Source organism: Oncorhynchus masou, chromosome 13 (genome assembly GCF_036934945.1).
Source record: "Oncorhynchus masou masou isolate Uvic2021 chromosome 13, UVic_Omas_1.1, whole genome shotgun sequence".
Taxonomy (NCBI): domain Eukaryota; kingdom Metazoa; phylum Chordata; class Actinopteri; order Salmoniformes; family Salmonidae; genus Oncorhynchus; species Oncorhynchus masou.
In genome coordinates this window covers 41,349,515-41,377,326 of record NC_088224.1, presented here as the reverse complement: position 1 = coordinate 41,377,326, position 27,812 = coordinate 41,349,515, and the positions used below count along the sequence as shown (strand labels likewise).

General features: G+C 42.2%; 1 protein-coding gene across 1 annotated transcript in view; it reads right to left on the bottom strand.

Annotated features, from left to right (window-relative positions):
- LOC135552334 (superkiller complex protein 2-like) overlaps positions 1-27,812 on the bottom strand; it is a 48,984-nt gene that overhangs the window by 12,160 nt on the left and 9,012 nt on the right. Inside the window, exons 8-25 of the mRNA XM_064983898.1 lie at positions 27,162-27,325; positions 26,868-27,029; positions 26,484-26,629; positions 26,134-26,280; positions 22,702-22,786; positions 22,476-22,582; positions 21,990-22,136; positions 21,767-21,863; positions 21,357-21,569; positions 15,267-15,377; positions 14,981-15,092; positions 11,029-11,147; positions 5,140-5,271; positions 4,603-4,740; positions 4,275-4,379; positions 3,996-4,131; positions 3,599-3,725; positions 3,073-3,283 (exon numbers count right to left, since the gene is read on the bottom strand). Of these exons, the coding sequence (XP_064839970.1) occupies positions 3,073-3,283; positions 3,599-3,725; positions 3,996-4,131; positions 4,275-4,379; positions 4,603-4,740; positions 5,140-5,271; positions 11,029-11,147; positions 14,981-15,092; positions 15,267-15,377; positions 21,357-21,569; positions 21,767-21,863; positions 21,990-22,136; positions 22,476-22,582; positions 22,702-22,786; positions 26,134-26,280; positions 26,484-26,629; positions 26,868-27,029; positions 27,162-27,325 (2,459 nt within the window). The remainder of the gene's footprint in view (positions 1-3,072; positions 3,284-3,598; positions 3,726-3,995; positions 4,132-4,274; positions 4,380-4,602; positions 4,741-5,139; positions 5,272-11,028; positions 11,148-14,980; positions 15,093-15,266; positions 15,378-21,356; positions 21,570-21,766; positions 21,864-21,989; positions 22,137-22,475; positions 22,583-22,701; positions 22,787-26,133; positions 26,281-26,483; positions 26,630-26,867; positions 27,030-27,161; positions 27,326-27,812) is intronic.

Here is a 27,812-nt window from a genome sequence, read left to right as displayed (position 1 = left end):
CTTGACCCCTTAGTTCCAGTGAATGGAAATGTTAATGATACAGCATACAGTAACATTCTTGACAATTCTGTGCTTACAACTTTGTGGAAACCGTTTGGGGAAGGCCCTGTTTCAGCATGACAATGCACCCGTGCACAAAGCAAGGCCCATAACAGAAATGGTTTGTTGAGACCGGTGTGGAAGAAATTGACTGGCTTGCACAGAGCCCTGACCTCAACCCCATCGAACACCTTTGGGATGAATTGGAACACCGACTGCGAGCCATGCCTAATTGACTAACATCAGTGCCTGACCTCACGAATGCTGTTGTGGCTGAAGAGAAGCAAGTCCCTGCATTAATGTTCCAACACCGAGTGGAAAGCCTTCCCAGAAGAGTGGAGGCTGTTAAAGCAGCAAAGGGGGGACCAACTCCACATTAATGCCCATGATTTTGGAATGAGATGCTCGACGAGCAGGTGTCCAAAAATATCTTTGGTCATGTAGTGTACAATCACTTTATCTATGCACTCCAAACAGCAATAGAGAAGAGGTCTGTAGAATTATTTAATATACTGTGCAACTATTTGATCAAAGATTGCACAGCAAGTTAATTTACAATACATTTATTCTAGAGGAGAGCCTGTACATGGATTGGCTATCACACACACATACAGTGTGGTCCAAAATGATTGGGTCCCTTGATAAAGATGAGCAAAAAAGACTGTATAAAATACATAATACCACCCGAGCTACAGACCCCTTCACTTTTTCCACATTTTGTTACGTTACAGCCTTATTCTAAAATGTATTAAATGTTCTATTTTTTATCAATCTCCACACAACAAATCAAAGTTAATTTGTCACGTGCGCCGAATACAACAGGAATAGACTTTACAGTGAAATGCTTACTTACAGGCTCTAACCAATAGTGCAAAAAAGGTATTAGGTGCACAATAGGTAAGTAAAGAAATAAAACAGTAAAAAGACAGGCTATATACAATAGCAAGGCTATAAAAGTAGCAAGGCTACATACAGACACCGGTTAGTCAGGCTGATTGAGGTAGTATGTACATGTACATATATGATGAACAGGGAGTAGCAGGTGTTGGGACACAATACAGATAGCCCGGTTAGCCAATGTGTGAGGGCACTGGTTGGTCGGCCCAATTGAGGTACTTGTACTTGAATGTATAGTTAAAGTGACTATGCATATTTGATAAACAGTGAGTAGCAGCAGCGTAAAAAGAGGGTCTGGGAGGACACACAACGCAAATAGTCCGGGTAGCCATTTGATTACCTGTTCAGGAGTCTTATGGCTTGGGGGTAAAAACTGTTGAGAAGCCTTTTTGTCCTAGATTTGGCACTCCAGTACTGCTTGCCATGCGGTAGTAGAGAGCACAGTCTATGACTGGGATGGCTGGGGTCCTTGACAATTTTTAGGGCCTTCCTCTGACACCGCCTGGTGTAGAGGTCCTGGATGGCAGGCAGCTTAGCCCCAGTGATGTACTGGGCCGTACACACTACCCTCTGAAGTGCCTTGCGGTCAGATGCCGAGCAATTGCAGTGACGCAACCAGTCAGGACGCTCTCAATGTTGCAGCTGTAGAACCTTTTGAGGATCTCAGGACCCATGCCAAATCTTTTTAGTTTCCTGAGGGGGAATAGGATTGGTCGTGCCCACTTCCTCCCTATAGGCGGTCTCGTCGTTGTCGGTGATCAGGCCTACCACTGTTGTGTCGTCTGGTAACTTAATGATGGTATTGGAGTCGTGCCTGGCCATGCAGTTGTGGGTGAACAGTGAGTACAGGAGGGGACTGAGCACGCACCCCTGGGGAGCTCCAGTGTTGAGGATCAGCGTGGCAGATGTGTTGTTACCTACCCTCACCACCTGGGGACGGCCCGTCAGGAAGTCCAGGATCCAGTTGCAGAGGGAGGTGTTTAGTCCCAAATTCATTAGCTTAGTGATGAGCTTTGAGGTTACTATGGTGTTGAACGCTGAGCTGTAGTCAATGAATAGCATTCTCACATAAGTGTCCCTTTTGTCCAGGTGGGAACGGGCAGTGTGGAGTGCAATAGAGATTGCTACATCTGTGGATCTGTTTGGGCGGTATGCAAATTGGAGTGGGTCTAGGGTTTCTGGGATAATGGTGTTGATGTGAGCCATTACCAACCTTTCAAAGCACTTCATGGCTACAGACGTGAGTGCTTACGGGTCTGTAGTCATTTAGGCAGGTTGCCTTTGTGTTCTTGTGCACCCCATAATGACAAAGCAAAAACAGTTTTTTAATCTGTAAATAAAAAACTTAAATGTAACATTTATCTAAGTATTCAGACCGTTCCCTCAGTACTGTTGAAGCACCTTTGGCAGCGATTACAGCTTTGAGTCTTCTTAGGTATAACATATTTACAGGCACACCTGTATTTAGGGAGTTTCTCACATTCTTCTCTGCAGAGCCTCTCAAGCTCTGTCAGGTTGGATGGGGAATGTCACAGCTGCACAGCTATTTTCAGGTCTCTCCAGAGATGTTTGATTGGGTTCAAGTCCGGGCTCTGGCTGGGCCACTCAATGACATTCACAGACTTGTTCCGAAGTCACTCTTGCGTTGTCTTGGCTGCATGCTTAGAGTCATTGTCCTGTTGGAAGGTGAACCTTCGCCCCAGTCTGAGGTCCTGAGAGCTTTTTTTTTTTAAGCATGCCACCACCATGCTTCACCATAGGGATGGTGCCAGGTGTCCTCCAGATGGGCTTGTATTCATAAAGAGTCTCAGAGTAGAAGTGATGATCTAGGATCAGGTCGACCCTGTCCATGTAATCTAATTCATTATGATCAAAAAGACAATAACAGATCCAATATCAGAACTCCTACTCTTGACACCCTTTATCCTGGACCATAGATTGAAACAAAAAAGGAAGGAAAGGGAGAATGAAGTGGAAAAGATAGAGAGGAAGACAGAGGAAGACACAGGTGTGTGGAGACAGTGTCTGTCAGACCTGTCTCTGTTCATTATATGAGTGTTCCAACATCATATCAGGTCAGTGTTTGGAAGTGACACACACACACACACACACACACACACACACACACACACACACCTGTTCTGAGAAGGTGGGTGAGTGGATGCAGTTGAAGTCTTTGAGGCTGTCCTGCAGCACACGCAGCCTCATGGTGCCCTCCACCACATCCACACTCTTCAGCTGGAGGTCATTCACCGCGTCAAGGGTCACCACCCCGCCTGGGTTGGCCTCCGCCAATCGCAGGAGCTCCTGGGTTGCCGTGGAGATGGCTTGGCCCGGAGGATCAAGCCTGTGAGAAATGGAGGGAGGGAGAAAGGATGGAAGGAAAGAAGGAAAGATGAAAATAGACTCAAGAGTGGTGGCTTTTTATTTCTGTGCATTCAATGATATGTAGAGTGCTATTCACAAAAGAAAGGCAGATGGAAGACACTGTTGAGTGGTCATGATGACAACACAAATATAAACCCCTCATTTGCATAGATAAACATGGTTATGTGGGCTTAGTGGAGCCATAATGTGCAAAAAGGCTGAAACATACTGTATACGCTACATGATAATGCATGAATGCACACACACAAATTGTCCCACTGTCACACACACACACCTGAAGCGCGGCTGCTGCCTCTTGTTATAGTTGTCAATGATTCGGTCAGGGATCACCTTCAGGGTCTTGACTGTGATGGCTGACACGTCCTGTAGCTTCAGCTTCTGGACCGTGTGACTGCAGGGACCTATCAGCGGATCATATAGAACGTACACAATCGTTATTGGTTATTCCGTTGAAGTGTATGTGAGCTTGTTAGTTAGTGTTAGCATGTGTGCGTGTTCAAGTAGCTGTGTGTGTGTGTGTTCACTTAGCTGTGTGTGTGTGTTTAGGCAGCTGTGTGTGTGTGTGTGTGTGTATGTTGAGTCTTCATTTGTATGTCTCTAACACGGAGAAGTCGAGCATCAATCCGTGTGCGTGCGTGAGTTTCCATGAATAAATGTGTGCATGAACTGACCCTCAGGTAGAAAGAGGGCAGTGTTGTAGAGGTGGGGGAAGGCACTGGCGTTGGGGCTGTCCCCTCCTCCCTCCTCATTGCCTTTCTCACAGATGACGAGAGCGGTAAACGTACGATTCACTGAGTCGCTGGACACCTGGGACAGATATTAAATAAAGGATTGATGAGGGGAGAAGTGAGAACGATAACTACATTACATGCCTTTGTCACCTTTGCAGTCCACACATTCACCCACTCAGACAAACACACTCCCACACAGACACACCCACACACACACACCTGTAGGAGGACTCCAAGGGCGTTGAAGTGCTGTTTGTTGTTGACCACTACCACTCGTCCCACGGAGAGAGCCTTCAACCCATTCACAGACCCCAGAACTGCACACTGAAAGATGACAGATGGACAATTTGCAAATCATAGTGATGTTATATATTTTTTCTTCTTCTTAAGATTGACACTTTTTCACAATCAATTATATTGAGTTGTTTTGTGATGTGGTTTGAGCTTGAGTGTTTTGAAACCGTGTGTGTTATACATACATAAGTGTGTGTCCGAGAGCACGTGTGAGTGCGTGTGTGCGTGCCTCTACAGTATGTTGCGTGTGTACCTGCAGCGCCTCAGCGGTGATGCGTAGCTCAGTGACAGTGTAGTAGTACGGCAGTAGGTCAGACAGCTGACCCTCCGTGTCCAGAGGAGGAAGAGAGGACAGAGTCTGTTTCAACTGACCGATCTGCTGCTCATGCGCCTGAGAGAAAGAGAAGAGGAAAATATATTATTATTATTATTATTAGGTCATATGAGCTGGAAATTTGTCTTCTGCTTTTTTCTTTTTTTTACCCAATCCCTCTGATATACACACACAAACGCAGGTTGGAGAGACAGACTTTATGTAAAAGAAAATCTAAAGGAATGTAGATTAATGTAGATCCTCAATAAGCATGAATAAATGTCACATTAAATATTAATATTAGGGACAATATTTCTGTTCTGACTCCTTCCATCAAAAGCTGAACGGTCCTTTGACCATTTAAGAACCACTCAGTTGAGGACTACCAATTTTTAAAACTGGTAGTCCTCAACTGTCGTGTCATGCATTATCTCTAGTCTTTTGCCCCAAGTGCTTGTGGGTAATGGAGCACAGTACCTGTGTGTCTCTGTGGCTCTCAGAGAAGCTCCTCCTCATCATGTCGGTAACTCGGAGGGCCTCCACACGCAGCAGGTTGAGAATCATGGTGTAGGTCAGCCTGAACTGGGACTGCAGCACTGTGGGCTTCCCCTAGAACGAAGAAAGAAGACGAGTAGGCGGCCAGTACGTCGCATCAAACTTTAGTGAACTACTTACAGAATATAAACTCAGCAAAAAAAGAAACGTCCCTTTTCAGGACCCTGTCGTTCAAAGATCATTTGTAAAAATCAAAATAACTTCACAGATCTTCATTGTACTAGGTTTAAACACGGTTTCCCATATGTTCAATGAATCATAAACAATTAATGAACATGCACCTGCAGAACGATCGTTAAGACACAAACAGCTTACAGACGGTAGGCAATTAAGGTCACAGTTATGAAAACTTATTACACTAAAGAGGCCTTTCTACTGACTCTGAAAAACACCAAAAGAAAGATGCCCATGCTCATCTGCGTGAACGTGCCTTAGGCATTCTGCAAGGAGGCATGAGGAACTGCAGATGTGGCCAGGGCAATAAATTGCAATGTCCGTACTGTGAGACGCCCAAGACAGTGCTACAGGGAGACAGAACGGACAGCTGATCGTCCTCGCAGTGGAAGACCACGTGTAACAACACCTGCACAGGATTGGTACATGCGAACATCACACCTGCCTGACAGGTACAGGATGGCAGCAACAACTGCCCGAGTCACACCAGGAACGCACAATCCCTCCATCAGTGCTCAGACTGTCTGCAATAAGCTGAGAGGCAGGACTGAGGGCTTGTAGGTCTGTTGTACAGGCAGGTCCTCACCAGACATCACCGGCAACAACGTCGATTTTGGACACAAGCCCACCCTCGAAGGACCAGACAGGACTGGAAAAAAAGTGCTCTTCACTGACGAGTCGCAGTTTTGTCTCACCAGGGGTGATGGTCGGATTCGTATTTTTCGTCGAAGGAATGAGCATTACACGAGGCCTGGACTATGGAGCGGGATCGATTTGGAGGTGGAGGGTCCGTCATGGTCTGGGACGGTGTGTCACAGCATCATCGGACTGAGCTTGTTGTCATTGCGGGCAATCTCAACGCTGTGCGTTACAGGGAAGACATCCTCCTCCCTTATGTGGTACCCTTCCTGCAGGCTCATCCTGACATGACCCTCCAGCATGACAATGCCACCAGCCATACTGCTCGTTCTGTGCGTGATTTCCTGCAAGACAGGAATGTCAGTGTTCTGCCATGGCCAGCGAAGAGCCCGGATCTCCATCCAATTGAGCACGTCTTGGACCTGTTGGATCGGAGGGTGAGGGCTAAGGCCATTCCCCCCCAGAAATGTCCGGAAACTTGCAGGTGCCTTGGTGGAAGAGCGGGGTAGCATCTCACAGCAAGAACTGGCAAATCTGGTACAGTCCATGAGGAGGAGATGCACTGCAGTACTTAATGCAGCTGGTGGCCACACCAGATACTGACTTACTTTTGATTTTGACCCCCCCTTTGTTCAGGGACACATTATTCAATTTCTGTTAGTCACATGTCTGTGGAACTTGTTCAGTTAATGTCTCATTTGTTGAATCTTGCTATGTACATACAAATATTTACACATGTTAAGTTTGCTGAAAATAAACGCAGTTGACAGTGAGAGGACGTTATTTTTTGCTGAGTATTTACAAAAGAATACATATAGGAGCAGTCAGCATTGTACAACAGGACGCACAACTACAACGCATTACGACTACTAGTCTTCCTCAGGCAGCATTGTAGATGGAAGGTGACATGTCTCTAGAAATAGAGGTGGGGCAACTAAATGTCAGGAAAATAAACTATAGACAAAACAAATACAGACACACACATCATGATCAAGTCAGTGTACAGAGACAACATGAAAAAATAATACACAGGGATGTACAGGAAGTGCATAAAGGGATAATGTTTTAGAGTTGTGTTCGTAAAAGACAATATATGCACTGTTGCGTAAGACACGTTCTATAAAAAAACAAGACGCACACCATGGTGATTATCAATAAGTCAGAAGAACAAGGAAAAAAACAAAAAGGCTACTGGTCAAGTCTGGGAAGGTATACTAGAGAAAACAGTTCAGCTATAGTTTAATCCGTGGGGAGCAACAGTATCTAGGAGGTGGATCCATTTAGACTCTTTGTAGTAGGAAACGGTGAAAATCACCCCCTCACTTACGTTGGGCGACAAAGAAGAAGTATAATTAAAATGGATGTCATTTAAAATGAATGTCACTTTTATGTTGTATACACAAAAAAAGATAAATAATTGGAGGTAATGGAGCAGGAACCTTTTAAAGTGGATTGAGAAAGGTTTGTGCTAGATCAAACAGGGTGGTGGTACGGAGGATGAAGTTGAGCATTTCTAATCATATAGACAGCAATTAGAAAAGCAAACAACTGTTATAGGAGCCTACATTTTCCCCTGATGATCGGACCAGGAATAACTTTGGCCCATAGTTATACACTAACAGTCAGCGATTAGCTACCACTGCTATCGAGCAAGTACAGTTAGCAGCTTATCCGAAGACTGATCCAACAATTGATCAACAACGGTAGTGGGCAGCGAGAGGGTAATAGGGAGAATTGATCATATTTTCTACAGTATAGCAGCAGAAGGACCAATTCAGGGTGGAAATAGTCCACTCTTAAGCCCCATATTAAAGTCCACCCAAATGCCCCACATTGGAGAGGTCAGTTAAAAATAAGGCCCTTGACAGTTTAATGAGGCACTTGTTTATGCAATCTAGCACGCAGCAACCCAAGAGGACTGTATGGCTTTTTCCTAAACGGCAACCCTATTCCCAAAACCTACATAATGCACTAATTTTGACCAGTTCCCTATGGGCCCTTGGCCAAGAGTAGTGCACTTACATAGATAGGGCACCAATTGGGACGCAACCTATATTCTGTACAATGGCGGAGCACTTCGTGGGCGAAGTAGATGGGATTTTGGATTTAAATAGGAAATATGGGATGTTTATTATTATATCCTTGGTAGAATAGCAATCCCTTTCTAATTCTATGAGCTATCCCCTCACCCATGGGAAAAGTAAGCCAAGTAATACACTTCTAAAAAAAGAACTGACTGATGTAGAGCAGTGGTTTCTAAACGTCTCCTTTCCAGGGACCACCAAATCACTATCAAATGTTAGCAGAGTCGCACAGTTTATTTAAATAAAATATTTTAGCGGTCAAATTTTATATCAGTTTAAATCAGTGAATGTAACATGGATGTTTATTAAACCATTTTCATTGTAAAAATGTAGAATTGTTAAAAAAAAAATCATACTCCCAACTGTTATTCTTTTTAGCAGAAAAAAATACACAACAAATAAATAGATCACCAAGATTTGAAAAGCAATACGATCGGCCTGGTTCTTCATTTTTCTTTTATTTGCAGCTTTGTTCTACTCTAAGTGCTTATGGGGTACCCTGTGGTTCAGAGAAAGCCCTCTCACCCAATTCACAAAATAATGACTGCAAGGGTAAGAAAGGGCATAGTCTTGACCAAATGTTATACACAGAATTTTGGGGGGGGGTTTGCAGAAATGTGTTTACATACGTTTTAGTGCGCATTTCTCCTTCTTCAAGATAATGCATCCACCTGACAGGTGTGGCATATCAAGAAGCTGATTAAACAGCGTGATCATTACACAGGTGCTGGGGACAATAAAAGACAACTTTAAAATGTGCAGTTTTGTCACACAACACAATGCCACAGATGTCTTGAGTTGAGGGAGTGTGCAATTGGCATGATGACAGGAATGTCAGGAATGTCCACCAGAGTTGTTGCCAGAGAATTTAAAAGTTAATTTCTCTACCATAAGCCGCCTCCAATGACGTTTTATAGAATTTGGCAGTACGTACAACCCGCCTCATAACCGCAGACCACATGTAACCACGCCAGCCCACATCCGGCTTCTTCAACTGCAGGATCATCTGAGACCAGCCTCCCAGACAACTGATGGAACTGTGGATTTCCACAACCAAAGAATTTCTTCACAAACTGCGAATCTGTGTGCTCGTTGTCCTCACTAGGCTCTTGACCTGACTGCAGTTTGGCGTCGTAACCGAGTTCAGTGGGGAAATGCTCAACTTCAAAGGCCACTGGCACGGTGGAGAAGTGTGCTCTTCATGGATGAATACTGGGTTCAACTGTACCGGGCAGATGGCAGACAGCGTGTATGGCGTTGTGAGGGAGATCGGTTTGCTGATGTCAAAGTTGTAAACAGAGTGCCTCATGGAGGCGGTGGGGTTATTGAATGGGCAGTCATAAGCTCCGGACAACGAACACAATTGCATTTTATCGATGGCAATTTGAATGCAGAGATACTGTGACGAGATCCTGAGGCCCATTGTTGTGACATTCATCTGACGCCATCACCTCATGTTTCAACATGATAATGCACTGCCCCATGTCGCAAGTACACAATTCCTGGTATCTGAAAATGTCCCAGTTATACATACTCACCAGACATTTCACCCATTGAGCATGTATGGGATGCTCTGGATCGACGTGTACGACAGCGTGTTCCAGTTCCCGCCAATATCCAGAAACTTTGCACAGCCATTGAAAAGGAGTGGGACAAGATTCCAGACTTAACAGCCTGATCAACTCTATGTGAAGGAGATGTGTCATTCTACATGAGGCAAATGGTGGTCACACCAGATAATGACTGGTTTTCTGATCCATGTCCCTGACTTTTTTTTAAATATCTATGACCAAACAGATGCTTATCTGTATTCCCATTCATGTGAAATCCATAGATTAGGGCCTAATGAATTTATTTATATTGACTGATTTCCTTATATGAACTGCAACTCAGTTAAATCTTTGAAATTGTTGCATGTTGCGTTTATATTTTTGTTCAGTATATGACTACTCAAAGCAACATATCATCAATTAACAATATATTCAAAATGGAACAAAAATATACTAAGGATGGGCATAGAATTCGAATATACGAATATCCAAAAGGACGTTAATATCAGAATGGACATAAGTATTTGAATACTTAAGTACACATTCTTTAGGGGGACATTTTTTAAAGGCTTTGTCTTACATAATATAATTTATGTGGCATTGATACACACAAGGAAGGATATACCATGACATTCTTAATTTAATAAAAACAAACTTTTGAATGTAGTTTTTATAACGTGTCCATACCGTAGCTACGGTATGGACACGTTATAAAAACTACATTCAAAAGTTGTTGTTAATCCAGCCAATGTGTCAGATTTCAAAAGGCTTTACGGCGAAAGCAAACCATGCTATTATCTGAGGACAGCACCCCATCAAACAAAGACAGACAATCATAATTCAACCCGCCAGGCGCAACACGAACCTCAGAAATAAAGATATAATCCACACCTTACCTTTGACGAGCTTCTTCTCCAATATGTCCCATAAACATCACAAATGGTCCTTTTGTTCGATTATTTCCGTCGTTATATATCCAAATTGTCCATTTATTTGGCATGTTTGATCCAGAAAAACACCGGTTCCAACTTGCGCATCATGACTACAAAATATTTCATAAATTACCTGTAATCTTTGTCCAACTTGAACTGTCAATCTCTCGACTGTATGGTGCAAAGTCATACAATAGTAACATATGGACTACAACACTTTAAAATCACTACTTTGATATATGCACTCAAGTAATAGCGTCCTGCAGGTGGAAAGTGGAGAGGGATTTTGGGGGATAAATGTGTATTTGTGTAATATCTGTTGGTTTGTGTTTGTCCTGTCAACCAAAACAATTATAAAAACTTGATCACAAAAAACTGTAATAAAACACTGATATAGTGGTATTAAATGTAAGGCGACAGTGGAAGCCTTACCAGCATCATGACATGTAGTTCTCCCATATCATGTACCCCTGACTTGCAGAGGATGATGACCGTGCCTGTGGCATCCAGACCTCTCCTACCAGCTCTACCAGCCATTTGGATATACTCACCTGAGAGAGAGAGAGAGAGAGAGAGAGAGACAAAGAGTTGTCATACAGTACTAAGCTCTTAAATATGGAGAAAAACATCCATTCTATTTTCTCCTCTCCACTCCACTCAAACATGAGAGAGAGAAGTGTCAAATTAATGTCACATGCAGTGAAATGCATTTCTTGCAAGCTCTAACCACGACAACGCAGTCATCAATAACAATGTAATACTAAAAATAAGGTAGAACAAAAAAGCATGCGATTTAAAAATAAGAACACAATGTACGTACGCATACTAAATACAGGGTCAGTTCCAGTACCATATTTAAAATGTGCAGCGATACTGTATCGATCAAGGTAGATATGTACAGGTGTAAGTTGACTAGGCATCAGGACATGATAAACAGAGTAGCAGCAGCATATATGATGACTGTATGTGAGTGGATGTGTGTAGTCAGTATAAATGTATGTGTGAGAAAATTATGGAGTGAGTATATGTACAGTACCAGTCAAAAGTTTGGACACCTACTTATTCAAGGGTATTTCTTTATTTTTACTATTTTCTACATCGTAGAATAACAGTGAAGACAAGAAATAAAACATTTGGAATCATGTAGTAACCTAAAAAAGTGTTAAACAAATCAAAATATATTTTATATTTGAGATTCTTCAAAGTAGCCACACTTTGCCTTGATGAAAGCTTCTTCACCACTGTGCGAGTGTGAGTGGACCATTTTAAGTTCTTCGTGATTTGGACACAGTGATCTAAAGCTCTCGACCCGCTCCACTGCAGCCCTGTCGATGTGAATGGGGACGTGCTGCCTCCCCCCTTCCTGTAGTCCACAAACAGCTCCTTAGTCTTACTGATGGGAGAGGTTGCTGTTCCGCCCCACACTCCACACACCGCCCCTGTCCTGTTGTCAGCAAACTTGATGATGGTGTTGGAGTTGTGCATGGTCAAGCAGTCGTGTGTGAACATGGAGTACAGGAAGGGACTAAGCACACACCCCTGTGGGGCCCCCGTGTTGAGTGTCAGTGTGGCGGATGTGATGTTGCCTTCCCTCACCACCTAGGGTCGGCCTGTCAGGAAGTCCAGGATCCAGTTGCAGAGGAAGGTGTTCAGTCCCAGTCCTAAGCTTGGTGATGAGCTTGGATGGGGAAATGGTGCTGAACGCAGAGCTGTAGTCAATGAACATCATTCTCAAATACGTATTCCTCTTATCTCGGTGGGTGAGGGTAGTGTGGAGTACAATAGAGATTGTGTTGTCTATGGATCTGTTGAGGCGGTATGCAAATTGGAGTGGGTCTACGGTGTCTGGGATGATGGGGTTTATGTGTGCTATAACCAGCTTCTCAAAGCACTTCATGATTACAGACTACAGACAGAGAAAGAGAGCAAGCCAAAACAGGCAGAGACAAAAGAGGTCAGGGTTTCCGTGATGAAAATTTGGCACCAGACAAAGTGACCCTCAAGATTTTAATTCACCGGACATTTGAGAAATTTACTGAACATCCATATGCATTGGCTGCGTAACGCATTAGGACGTCTACCCACGGTGCTCAAAATCACATTTAGATTGTCATTTATTATTATAAAATGTTTTTGTTGTTGTAATTTTCCCCCTTTTTTCTCCCCAATTTTGTGATATCAAATTGCGACCCAATCTCGTCTCAATCTCTTCCAATGGGCCCGGGAGAGACGAAGGTCGAGTCATGCGTCCTCCGTGACCTGCCAAGCTACGCTGCTTCTTAACACCAGCTCTTCTTAACACCCGCTTAACACCTGGAAGCCAGCAGCACCAAGTCTGCTTGGAGGCGACCGGACCGCCACAAGGAGTCGCTAGAGCGTGATGAGCCAATGAAAGCTCCCTGGCCAAACCCTCCCCTAACCGGGACGACGCTGGGACAATTGTGCGCTGCCCCCAATGGGACTCCCGGTAGTGGCGCCTCAACACTGCGATGCAGAGGCTTAGACCACTGCGCCACTCGGGAGGCCCTATTGTAATTTAGTTGAACAGAATAGAAATGAGCTGTAACAAAATAAAGTAGAACTATGTTTCTTATACCAACATGACAGGTTTTATTGAAAAGCAAAACATTGCCTTCATCCCTGCTATAAATCATAAATGAATATCATTTTTTTTTTTAACATTTAGACTAGAAGAACAAGTCGCCTACATTTAAATTAGGTCTAGTAAATAACAAAACAAGGCTGTCTACGAACACCAGGGCCGGCCCGCCCCACTCCCGCTGCGATTCAGAACCACAGCAGTGGAAAGTGGCCACTCTAGGTGGCCACAAAGTGAAGAAATTATCAAACTGATCTTGGACAATCAAATTCAGAATGTAAATACATTTGTTAAGGCTGGTTCATTGAGAGAAAGCTTATTTTACAATGCAGCTGTGAAAGGACGCCTGCACTCGTTTTCCAAAGCTCAAATGATATCGCTCTCTTTTTACAGTTGAGGCTCCCGAGTGGTGCAGTGGCCAGAGGCGTCACTACAGACCCTGGTTCGATCCCGGGCTGTATCACAACCGGCCGTGATCGGGAGTTCCATAGGGCGGCGCACAATTAGCCCAGCGTCGTCCGGGTTAGGGGAGGGTTTGGCCGGGGTAGGCCGTCAATGTAAATCTAATTAAAATAAACAGTTCTATGATGTTAATAAATGTTCTGGTTATTGTAATTTGAATTTATTGTGGGTTCGTGACTCGTGTCATGTAAGATATATGTATTTGGCTTATTGATAACTCTGTTTCCTACGATATGCAGTTGGCTGCCTAGTGATTGCAACATTGTAACTCTCCGATGTGAATACGTAGAAACTGAAATGCACCAATTGCGCATGATACACATCATTACTCTACCCTATCAATTCATTCCAAATCTCTACGCTGTACATGACACAGGGGCGGCATATGTTGATCTAGCCTGGGGTGGCAGCAGAACTACTAGGACCGGGCATGACCAACACAATCATTTGCCTCCAATTTACTTGCGTTTGCGGCAGACCTTGGCCTGCTCAAAGTGAGCCGCTGCTGTTGGATAAGTCAAAACTGTCCAAAACCTTGGAGTGGCTTCCAGTGCCAATGAGCCTCGTTACTTTGTCCTTAAAAAAGGCGGGATCTTAAGGCTGTCTTTACTGTTTTGGAGAAAGAATCCCATGTCTGGAAATGGTGATAATCAACACAATCTTCGTCAATTGTGACCAGTACATTTAGCTTAAATCCCTTGCATCTTTTGCGTGAGTAAAATTAAAAACACGCACACCCGACACAAATTACCGAGCAGCTTGAGGATTTATTAGCATATGAAGTATATTTTCCTTTGAAGTTGGAGCACATAGACTGGTTTTCCATCAATTAATTTAAAAAAACTTATTTTGCAAAATACTTTATTTTTCTCCCGGACAATTTGACCGGAACAATTATATTTATTGGCATGTACAAAAACCCTGGTCATATGGTACTAAGAACTCTTAAACGTGTAGAAAAACATCCATTCTATTTTTTTGCTCTACAATCAAACATCAGAGAGAGCGAGAGAGAGAGAGCGAGAGAGAGATTGAAGTGGCATCAGATGAAAATACTTCCGGTGAGCACTCACACTCAGCTTCTCTATCTGTTTCAAATTCTTCTCATTTGAATTAATGTGCATATCAGCTGTTAATTCAAGAGTGCCTTCCAAAAAATGAAGGCCTTGGATAATTAAATGATTTTTCCTTTTGCCATAACGAAAGTGCTGATGTTACGTCTGCTTCACAGTGACAAAGTGACAGCGAGAGACAAAGAAAGAGAGAGTGAATGAATGAAAAGGACGTTGTGTATATAAAAGTATGAGAAGGAAGGGACCGTACCAGGCAGCAAGTTTCGGAAGCCGGTACCATCGTGTTTCCGTATGCTGTCAAACACAACTGTCCTCGCGGGCATATTCACTCCCATAGCAAACGTCTCAGTGGCAAACAGAACCTGAGAGAGAGAGACATTCATTTGTAAAGCGTGTCAAGACGTTAAATGCACTTTAAATCAATTGTGATTTGATGACAGAGGTAGAGGATGGAAGTTAGGACTTTTGACCAGACATGGAGTTAAGATATTGACAAATAGTCACACTGATTTAAAAATTGAACCAATAAGACTCACCTTTACTAGCCCCCGTGAGAACAGCATCTCAATGACCTCCTTTAGGATTGGCAGGATGCCGCTGTGATGTACTGCAATCCCCCTCTTCAGCAGATCCCTCATCAACAGGATCTAACAACAGAGGAGGGGTTGGTAACAAGACAGGGGGAGCGGCGAGTAGCATAGCGGCTAAGAGCATTGGGCCAGTAACTGAATGGTTGCTGCAAAGCACTTAACCCTAATTGCTCCTGTAAGTCACTCTGGATAAGACCATCTGCTAAATTACTTTGTTGTAACGAGAGCCCACGACGAGTGTCACGCACCCTCCAGGCCAAGACATGGAGTTTTGTTATCGACAGCGCCTCCCTCAAGCTATGAATGATGAAGGAGCCGATGTTCCCTGTGCACGCATCGATGTGGTGAAAGGGGGGTTAGCCCTTCCAGTCACTGAGTAGCTTACAAGACGGCCCTATCACAAGAACAATAAACCCCTCTCCCTTTCCCCCGTTTAGCGACTCCGAGTGTCCCCTGGGGAGGTTGAGGAGACAAAGAACAGACGCTTTCTTCCGATTAGCAGACCATCTTACGACCTGCATGTGTTACTGTTGATTACCAACTAGACTTTCAGGCACAGTGGATGTAGATTCAAAGAAAGAGGGGCGCCAGGCTATGATTTTCCTTTTAACAAGAGAGAAAAGTAGTGGCAATTGCACCAGTGACATTTAAACACGTTTCAAACTGAAGGACTCATAACATGTTGGTATAACTTGAAGCATACTGTGAGAGTTTTCTCCTGATATTTCTATGTCATTAAAAGGGAATTTAATGTATATTTTACTCAAAGCATGTTTAGAACCTACATGCTACATATTTCATACCCGGGACTGTTTAACTGTTTTCTGCACAGTAGGAACATACTGTGGACACTTATGAGGAAATCTCAATGGACATAACTGTGCTGAATTCTCAGAATCAACAGGGTGATCCTGTGACACCCTGTCCGGCCTAATCAGCCCGGCCTCTGTGAATATAACTACAGGACTAACAGGGCTCCAGACTGGCGCAGCGGTCTAAGGCACTGCATCTCAGTACTAAAGGTGTCACTGCAGACCCTGGTTCGATCCTGTGCTGTATCACAACCGGCCGTGATCGGGAGTCCCATAGTGCTGCACACAATTGCCCTAGCGTCGTCTGGGTTAGGGGAGGCCCGGGTAGGCTGTCATTGTAAATAAGAATTTGTTCTTAACGGACTTGCCTAGTTAAATAAAGGTTCAATTTTTAAAAATTTTTTTTTTAAAGAGACTGGCAGATCATGTTGCTTCGCGGTGGGCCACAGCAGTTGAATGAATGACCTACATCTCCTTGGAAGCCAAACACCTATCGACGAAACCATATCCTACTCAGACAGAAGCAATCATCCCAGAGGTGATCCTGCGGAACGCACTGTATGCTCATTCAAGACTAACTGACTGAGTTCACAATCGGGATGGGCTGGGACCAGAGGAAGAATTCACTTCACGGAAATGCTCTAATGGACTTTATTTTCCTAGACTGAGAACAGAGAGAAGTGGGTGTAGCTCATTCGGCTGTGAGCTACTTCAGCCTGCTGGCCTCAACATTACTGTCGAGAGAGACAACAACCTTTAAACCAGCTCCATCCCATCCTAACGGAATGCAACAGGGCAGGCGTTAGCCCATGCAAGTAATTTATCCTGTTGCCTTCTTCTTTTCCTCTGAAAGTGGTGTGTGTGTAAAGTGGTGGAAGTCATTGAGTACTGTAAGACGGCCGATCTAATTTACAAACCCATGATCAACATTGTCCCAGCACTGCCCACATCGGATGCTAATTGGTAGCCTAGTTCATGTCTATTCCTGATTGGTGAGCTCTATGGTTTCCCGGTTGTGAAAGCCTATGTCGACGTAGCGCTCTCACATTTTCTCTTTCAATGAATAAGATCAAATCATTCTCAAAAGTCCTGTGAAAGTGTTGTTGTATTTGCCTGAGTTGAGTACGCAAGCCATTCATATTGACCTGTGGATCGTCTCCCCTCAATAACTGTGTCGCATCCCAACGTACCCCGTCTTTATATCATACCTCTTAACTACCTCATTTTCCAACAAGTTTAGTTTAGTAAAAAAAAACTTGAATGAATTATATGGCATTGAAGTCATTTGCGAGCGACTGGGTTTTTGCAGTTCCAGAACTGACGGCTATTCAGAATGAGAATATAGTAAATTGACTGTTGATTAGACTATTGTTTATGGGGATTAATTGTATAACGGTTAATGATAACTACTGGATAGGATGGACTAAATTGGACTAAATTAATCCAATCAATTCATTATTCCAGTAATTCATCAGTATATTATCTTGAATATTAGCCAAAAGTAACAACTAAAATGTAAATGACCAATCTAACAATTCCTAGGTTACATTTCCAACAGTTCAATCTATTTGCTACAATTGGTTATGATAGGGAATAATAAATTTGAAGCAATGTGAGCCGAATTCATTGCATTGTCGATATTTGCATGAAACAGTAGAACAGTAGAGCATGGGTACACTTTTTATTTTTTTAGAGGAAGTATCAGCTTAATATTGCGGAAAGAATGTTGCTTCCAATGTAATTGTCTGCATAATTTCCAATCCCCCATATTTTTTGGTAAATATATATATCCATGCACGCATGCATACATGTATACACATATACACATACCTATATAGACATACATACTTTTTAAAAGAATATAACTTTATTATTATTCCTCGCAAACCCTACTGGCGAGCCCCCAATTGGAGTAAACTAATAAACACTTCTGCTTTTACCTTCAATTTATACTTATACACTTATTCACATTTTACAGACACAGTCTTCTTTACAATAGTTCTCTCTTGTTTGTTCTTAGTCCTTCCTCTATTTCTGATGTCCATCCAGTTTGATTTCTATTTGTAACTATGCTATTTCACAGAAGTTCCGAGCCTATATACATTTTACAGATCCCGTATGCTTTACATTGTTAATCTTGTTATTAGTCCCACCCTTCAGCTCCATTCAACCCCTCCCATCTATCCCTCAACACCATCCAGTCCCACCCTTCAGCTCCATTCAACCCCTCCCATCTATCCCTCAACATCATCCCTTTCGGATTTCTATTTGCCATATATTTCTCAACTGTGCTGTGATGCTTCACAAAATAATTGCACCTTCCTATTCTTATAGATTCTACAGATTGTAAATTAAAAATAAAACATTTTTGCTAAAATAATTATTATATTATTGATTGATTGACTATGGCTTTTCAAATCACCCAGTATTGCTATCTGTAGCGTTAGTTCTAGGCAAATGTTGCAATTCTTCAACCATTCCTGGACCTTTGACCAAAAACGAGCTACATATGGACAATACCAAAATAAATGATCTAATGACTGCCTCCTCACAGCAGAATCTGCAGAGCTGGGAAGATTGTATCCCCCATATGTATAACATCCTATTAGTTGCAAGAATTTTGTATAGTAATTTATATTGATTTTTTTTTAAATCCGGCATTGTTTTGCGCATCAATTCATAAACCATGTGCCATGGAATGGGTACATAAATCTCTTCCCAACTATTTTGCAATTTATATGGCACAGCTGTCAGTATTTTGGTCCTTAAATTAAATTGGTATATGTTTTTATTCATCAGACTTTTCTTTAACCATTTATGTTATTTAATACATGGCCGACATACAAGTTCCTTACTTTTTTCCCCTTCTACTTGCCTCTTCCATTTTTGTGGTAATGCTGCAATTAATTGGTTGTAATTTTGGGTAGAGCAGACATTTCCATGTCTGTGTTAGCTGCATGTGTGACATAACTCCACCAGTCCTATTTATGATATCATTCACTAAAATTATACCTTTTTTAAACATTTCTTCGATAAATAGTTTTTTTGATCAATTAGTATATTTGAATTTAACCACAATATTTGTTGTACTATTTGTTCCATCCTTTCAGGTGGATTAAACTGAAATTGCTTGTTTTCTAAGGCTTGTTTAAAAAATAAAGATATTTTGGAAATTTTTCAAACAACCGAAAGTGAACAGGTGTAATCAAAATAAAGGGGAAAAGGCTCTTCCTGAATATAGGATGAGACATTCGTACCAATTGACTAGAGAACCAGTTTGGATTTAAGTATAACTTTTTTATGACTGATGCCTTTAGTGAGAGGTCTAATGCTTTAATATTTAATCATTTCTGCCCACCAAATTCATAATCGTTATATAAATAGGCCCTATTAATTTTATCTGGCTTGCCGTTCCAAATAAAATTGAATATTTTTTGTTCATATAATTTAAAAAGCAGGTCACTAGGTGTAGGCAAAACCATAAGCAAAATAGGTCAACTGTGATATAACTAAGGAGTTAATCAGGGTGATTTTTCCACAAATGGACAGGTATTTTCCTTTCCATGGTATAACGATCTTATTTATTTTTGCTAACTTTCTATAAAAATTTATTGGAGTGAGATAATTTCTTTCTTTTGGGATTTGTATACCAAGTACGTCCACATCTCCTTCAGACCATTTAATTGGTAAACTACATGGTAATGTAAAATGTGCATTTTTTAGTGATCCAATACGCAATATGGTACATTTATCATAATTTGGTTTTAATCCAGAGAGGATAGCAAAAGTATCTAGATCCTCTAAGAGGCAGTGGAGAGACTCCAATTGTGGTTTTAAAAGAAAACATGAATCATCAGCGTACAATGACACCTTAGTTTTTAAGCCATGGATTTCTAATCCCTTAATATTATTGTTTGATCTAATCTTAGCAGCTAACATTTCGATTGCAATAATAAATAGATATGCCGATAGTGGACAACCTTGTTTTACTCCTATAGATAGTTTAAAACTTTCTGAGATATTAGCCATTATTTATTATTTTACACCTAGGGTTACTATACATAACCTTAACCCATTTTATAAGAGATTCCCTAAAATTGAAATATTCTAGGCATTTATATATAAACTCCAGTCATACTTTATCAAAAGCCTTCTCAAAATCAGCTATGAAAACCAGGCCTGTTGTCCCTGATATTTCATAGTGTTCTATTGTTTCCAGTACTTGTCTTTTATTATCTCCAATGTATCATCCATGTAAAAAACCTGTCTGAGGATGAATAATATCTGACAATACTTTTTTAATTCTATGTGCCAAGCATTTTGCTAGGATTTTTGCATCACAACACTGAAGTGTAAGAGGTTCAGACTGAATCTTTATATATACCACTTGGGTCCTGTTTTAGTAATAATGATATCAGTCCTTCTTGTTGCGTGTCTGATAATCTACCATTTATATAGGAGTGGTTAAAACAAGCCAATAATGGTCCTTTGAGTATACCAAAAAAGGTTTTGTATACTTCCACTAGTATGCCATCCAACCCTGGAATTTTCCCATCCTTAAAGGCCCCAATTGCCTCAAGCAGTTCCTCTTCAGTAATTTGGCCTTCACATGAGTCTTTCTGTACAGATGTACATTATTATTAGGAAAAAAATCCATACAATTAGTTTCAGTTAGTGAAGATGAAGGAGCCTGAAATTAAAACATATTCTTAAAGTACTTTACTTCCTCTTTCAAAATATCATTTGATGAATCCTGCGTGACTCCATCATTTGTAACAAGTTTTAATACATTTTTTTTGGTAGCATTTCTATATTGAAGATTGAAAAAGAATTTGATGCATTTTTCCCCATATTCCATCCAGTTCGCTTTATTATTATAATATATTACACTAGATCTTTCTTGAATAAATTCCTCCATTTCTTTTTGTTTTTCCTTTAATGTGCCTCTATAGTACTGTTTTTATTGCTCTCTAACTGTACTGTTAGTCCTTCAATTTCCTTTGTTAATATGGACTCTTTTGATCTAAATTGCTTTTGTTTTATAGATGAGTACTGAATTGCATTGTCTTTAAAGGCACATTTAAAAGTGTCCCATACAGTAAGAGGATCTGCTGTACCTATGTTATGTCTGAAAAAGTCAGTTATAACATGGGTACACTTGATAAGCAGGTCTTAGTTCTTCAAGACATTGAAGAAAACCGGTCCCAGCCAGAGTGCACCCTACCTGGGGCAGCTGGCGGTCCCCTCCCCTGAGGCGGCTCAGGCTCTTCTGGAAGAAGGAGTGGATGTCGCTCTTCTCCCCCGAGCTGGTGAAGTCCATGGAGGCTAGAGAGCGGGCGTTGTCGTCGCAGCGCGTCCTGGAGAAGGTGAACGCCACGACGGGGGTCTGCTGGCGCTGGGACAGGAAGTGGAGGAGGGAAAGCCACACCGCACGGTCCTGGTGGAGAGATGGAGAGAGGGATGAGAAAATAGAGAGGGAAAGAGTAAAGACATTTTACAGAGAGAAGATGGCCAATGGAGAAATGGAAAAGTGGAGATGTTCAAAGACTGACAGATGTGCTTCAATGAGGATGAATGAGTGACAGAGAGGGTAAGGGGGACAGAGACAGAGAGAGTCGGTGTGATATTCTGTACCTGGTTGGGTGTAGTCTTCTGAGATGCATTTTTCGTCCCAAAGGACTGGGCGTGTTTACTGGTGCGTTCCTTTTTGGCATCTATTGCAGAATAGTACCTTAAAAACAAAGAAAACACCAACGGTTGGTATCATTAATTTTTGTTTTATCGTCCCAAGTCTAATGACAACCCTAACATATCCATAAGCCCAGGTGTGTGTGTGTGTGTGTGTGTGTGTACGTACCCTTTGGTTTGGAAGTTGCCTGTAGGGTCCAGCAGTAGGAACATCTCTTTCTGGGTCTTGGTACTGTTGCCTGTGTACAGGTAGTGCTCCAGAGGCACAGGTCTCTTCGCTGTGCTGATCACATAGATGTGCTTCTTCTTAATGCGCCTGGAGAGGAGAGAGGAAGGGAGCGGAGAAACTGAAGCAACCATACACAGCTCTGACGTCATTCCATTTATATACTAGAGGCCAAGCACAACATTGAACACTATAAAAGCACCTTACCGTGACAGCTATTGCTGCACTTTAACAAGGACCAGAAGTTGTTTTGAACCACGTGACTTAAACAAGAAATACTCTGGGCCCTAGATATAGCATAGAATTAGGGTCCAGAGTTTTTCCTCAGTAGGTCATGTACTCAAGAAAGTGTGCATGGTTTAACAGTGTCTTTGCGTGTATACATGCTTTGGGTATGGTGTTGACAGTAGGCAATAGTTGATAACGTACCCGATCCACTCACTGAACTCCACAGCGTTGGGGACAGTGGCACTCAGCAGAATAATGCTGACGTGGTCAGGTAACATGATCAGAACCTCCTCCCACACCACTCCTCTCTAAGAGGGAGAGAAAGACAGAAGGGGAAGGAAAGAAAACGGGAGAATGAGATTTAGTGACACGTGACTGACTAAAACAGTGAGAGGGGAAGGTTTTGACAGTGAGGCTTCTCTGTTACCTCAGCATCATTGATGTAGTGAACTTCGTCAAAGATCACCCACTCCAAATCTCTGATGACCTCTGAACCGTTATAGAGCATGGACCTACGAGAGAGGGAGATAGAATATGTTAGTCAAGCTGATGTGTCGGCCGACATGATAGAGGGTATCTCAATGTATAACCATGGTATGCGTTCAGTTAGAATGTTAGACAGTATAAAAACAGTGTTCCATAGAGTTAATGTGTGATATCACGTGTAATGTTATATGTACAGTTGAAGTCGGAAGTTTACATACACCTTAGCCAAATACATTTAAACTCAGTTTTTAAATTCCTAACACTTAATCCTAGTCAAAATTCAATGTCTGAGGTCAGTTAGGATCCCTACTATATTTTAAGAATGTGAAATGGCGATTTATTTCAGCTTTTATTTCTTTCATCACATTTCCAGTTGGTCAGACGTTTACATAAACTCAATTAGTATGTGGTAGAATTGCCTTTAAATTGTTTAACTTGGGTCAAACGTTTTGGGTAGCTTTCCACAAGCTTCCCACAATAGGTTGAGGCCCATTCCTCCTGACAGAGCTGGTGTAACGGAGTCAGGTTTGTAGGCCTCCTTGCTCGCACACGCTTTTTCAGATCTGCCCACAAATTGTCTATGGGACTGAGGTCAGGGCTTTGTGATGGCCACTCCAATACCTTGACGTTGTTGTCCTTAAGCCATTTTGCCACAACTTTGAAAGTATGCTTTGGGTCATTGTCCATTTGGAAGACCCATTTGCGACCAAGCTTTAACTTCCTGACTGATGTCTTGAGATGTTGCTTCCATATATCCACATCATTTAATCCTTCCTCACGATGCCATATATTTTGTGAAGTGCACCAGTCCCTCCTGCAGCAAAGCACCCCCACAACATGATGCTGCCACCCCCGTTCTTCACGGTTGGGATGGTGTTCTTCAGCTTGCAAGCCTCCCCCTTTTTCCTCCAAACACAACGATGGTCATTATGGGCAAACAGTTCTATTTTTGTTTCATCAGACCAGAAGACATTTCTCCAAAAAGTACGATCTTTGTCCCCATGTGCAGTTGCAAACTGTAGTCTGGCTTTTTTATGGCGGTTTTGGAGCAGTGGCTTCTTCCTTGCTGAGCGGCCTTTCAGGTTATGTCGATATAGGACTCGTTTTACTGTGGATATCGATACTTTTGTACCTGTTTACTCCAGCATCTTCACAAAGTCCTTTGCTGTTGTTCTGGGATTGATTTGCATTTTTCGCACCAAAGTACGTTCATCTCTAGGAGACAGAAAGCGTCTCCTTCCTGAGCGGTATGATGGCTGTGTGGTCCCATGGTGTTTATACTTGCGTACTATTGCTTGTACAGATGAACGTGGTACCTTCAGGAATTTGGAAATTGCTCCCAAGGATGAACCAGACTTGTGGAGGTCTACAATTTTTGGCTGATTTCTTTTGATTTTCCCATGATGTCAAGCAAAGAGTCACTGAGTTTGAAGGTAGGCCTTGAAATACATCCACATGTACACCTCCAATTGACTCAAATGTCGTCAATTAGCCTATCAGAAGCTTCTAAAGCCATGACATAATTTTCTGGAATTTTCCAAGCTGTTTAAAAGGCACAGTCAATTTAGTGTATGTAAACTTCTGACCCACTGGATACAGTGAATTATAAGTGAAATTATCTGCCTGTAAACAATAGTTGGAAAAATGACTTGTGTCATGCACAAAGTAGATGTCCTAACCGACTTGCCAAAACTATAGTTTGTTAACAAGAAATTTGTGGAGTGGTTGAAAAAAATAGTTTTAATGACTAATCTAAGCGTACACAAACTTCTGATAAACTATATACGGTGCATTCAGAAAAGATTCAGACCCCTTCCCCACATTTTCTTACGTTACAGCATTATTCTAAAACGGATTAAATTAAAATGTTTCCTAATCAATCTACACACAATACCCCATAATAGCAAAATGAAAACAGGTTTAGACATTTTTGCAAATTTATTACAAATAAAAAACAAAAATGTGTTATTTACTGTACATAAGTATTCAGACCCGTTGCAATGAGATACAAAATTGAGCTCAGGTGCATCTTGTTTCCATTGATCATCCATGAGATGTTTCTACAACTTGATTGAGTCCACCTGTGGTAAATTCAATTGATTGGACATGATTTGGGAAGGAACACACATAATGTCCCACAGTTGACAGTGCATGTCAGAGCAAAAACCAAGCCATGAAGTCGAAGGAATTGGCAGGAGATCTCCGAGACAAGATTTTGTCGGAGCACAGATCTGGAGAAAAGTACCAAAACATTTCTGCAGCATTGAAGGTCCCAAGAACACAGAGGCCTCCATCATTCTTATATGCAAGAAGTTTGGAACCACCAAGACCCTTCCTAGAGCTGGCCACCCGGGCCAAACTGAGCAATCGGGGGAGAAGGGCCTTGTTCAAGGAGTTGACCAAGAACCCGATGGTCACTCTGACAGCTCCAGAGTTCCTCTATTTCGATGGGATAACCTTCCAGAAGGATACCCATCTCAGCAGCACTCCACCAATCAGGCCTTTATGGTAGAGTGGTCAGACGGAAGCCATTCCTCGCTTGGAGTTTGCCAAAAAGGAACCTAAAGGACTCTCAGACCATGAGAAACAAGACTCTCTGGTCTGATGAAACCAAGATTTTACTTTGTGGCCTGAATGCCAAGCGGCATGTCTGGAGGAAACCAGGCACCCCTCATCAACTGGCCAATACCATCCCTACGGTGAAGCATGGTGTTGGCAGCATCATTCTGTAGGGATGTTTTTCAGCAGCAGGGACCGGGAGACTAGTCAGGATCGGGGTAAAGATGAGCAGAGCAAAGTCCAGAGAGATCCTTGAAGAAAACCTGCTCTAGAGCGCTCAGGATCTCAGACTGGGACGAAGGTACACCTTCCAACAGGAAAACAACTCTAAGCACACTGCCAAGACAACATAGGAGTGGCTTCGGGAATGTCCTTGAGTGGCCCAGCCAGAGCCCGGACTTGAACCCGATCAAACATATCTGGAGAAACCTGAAAATAGTTGTGCAGCGACATTCTCCATTAAACCTGACAGAGCTTGAGAGGATCTGCAGACAAGAATGTGAGAAACTCCCCAAATACATGTATGCCAAGAAGACTTGAGACTGTAATCGCTGCCAAAGGTGCATCAACAAAGTACTGAGTAACAGGTCTGAATACTTATGTAAATGTTATATTTGTGTATTTTATTTACAATTTAAAAAACTGTTTTTGCTTTATCATTATGGAATAGGGTGTGTAGATTGATTGATAGATTGATAAGGAAAAAAAATATTTGATCAATTTTAGAATAAGGCTGTACTGTAACAAAATGTGGAAAAAGTGAATTGGGCTGAATACTTTCTGAATGCACTGTATGGTGTATATATTACGTCACCTCAATATCTCAGTGGTCATGATGAGACAGGAGGCTTCAGGACTCAGCTGGACATCCCCAGTCAGCAGCCCCACATCCCCAAAGGTGGTCTTGAAGTCCCGGAACTTCTGATTGGACAGCGCCTTGATGGGGGAGGTGTAGATGGTCCTATCAGAGGGTGAAAACACATGGAGGTTAGATGCACCATGTTGTGATTGGCTGTGATGGGCACAACATGGAAAACCATCATATTCATCAATTTCAATGATACAGGTCATACAATCAGTCATTTGTATAAATCTGATAAAATCACATTTTTATTGTTGGATTAGAGATTTTAGAGAGCATGTCAAACATGTAAATACACACACCTGGTCATGTGTTTTTGTGAGAGAGCTATGGCGTATTCTGCCACCACGGTTTTGCCTGCTGATGTGTGAGCTGCCACAAACACAGACTCATGGGCCTCCAGCCTCAACACTGCCTGTTTCTGGAACATGTCCAACTCAAAGGGATACTGGGAGAGGTGGGGTTCACATTAGTATTGTGGAATGAACAAGGCTCTATGCCAATAAAGGAATAGTGTAATAATGTCATAAAACTATAAAACTAAACCCTGCAATATGTGTAGGTATCAGGTAATGTCAATAAACAGGCTTCTTTAATCTACATGGGACTAATCAACACATTGGTCATCGACATATTCAACTACATCTACCAATCCATCAACATATTTTGTCATTACATCACAGTACCTTGAAAGCAGGGTTGGGGATGCGTTTGTAGAAGTCATCGCAAGGGGAGGTGATGTCTACTGGGATAGCCCATCTCTTCCTCTCCTCGTGGCCCTCTCCTGGTTTGGTCGTTCCTCCATCTTTCTTCTCTGTCGAGGTGGTCCCAGGTGTAGCGGGAGAGTCCTACAGGAGGAAATAAACAACCACCTTTAAGTACATGAACATAACAAACAGAAGCTAAGTTAAGAGGGGAAACTACATTTAATATGTAGATTTTATTCATCAATGAACAGAAAAAAAGTATTTATTTAATACCTTGATCCCCAGGTCTTCCAGGCTGTTGGTTCTGGGTAGTTTTGGAGCATCTCTGCTTCCGAGTCCTTTCTCTTTCTCCTCTGCCTCAGGCTGGGAGTCTACGATGTCATCAAAGGTGGATAGGAGGGACAGGAGATTGATTTCTCCCTTTGTGGTTTTGGCATCTACAGAGAGAATTTTAAAAAGGAAGAAAATTATATATTTATTCAAGCTAAGAGGATAACCCTTAGGAACATACACTATATATACGAAGCTACTGTATGTGGACACCCCTTCAAATGAGTGAATGTGGCTATTTCAGCCACACCCGTTGCTGACAGGTATATAAAATCGAGCATACAGCCATGCAATCTCCATAGACAAATATTGGCAGTAGAATGGTCTTACTGAAGAGCTCAGTGACTTTCAACATGGCACAGTCATAGGACACCACCTTTCCAACAAGCCAGTTCACCAAATGTCTGCACTGCTAGAGCTGCCCTGGTCAACTGCAAGTGCTGTTATTGTGAAGTAGAAACATCTAAGAGCAACAACGGCTCAGCCGCGAAGTGGTATGCCACACAAGTTCACAGAATGGAACCGCAGAGTGCTGAAGCATGTAGGGCGTAAAATAATCTGTCCTCAGTTGCAACACTCACTACCGAGTTCCAA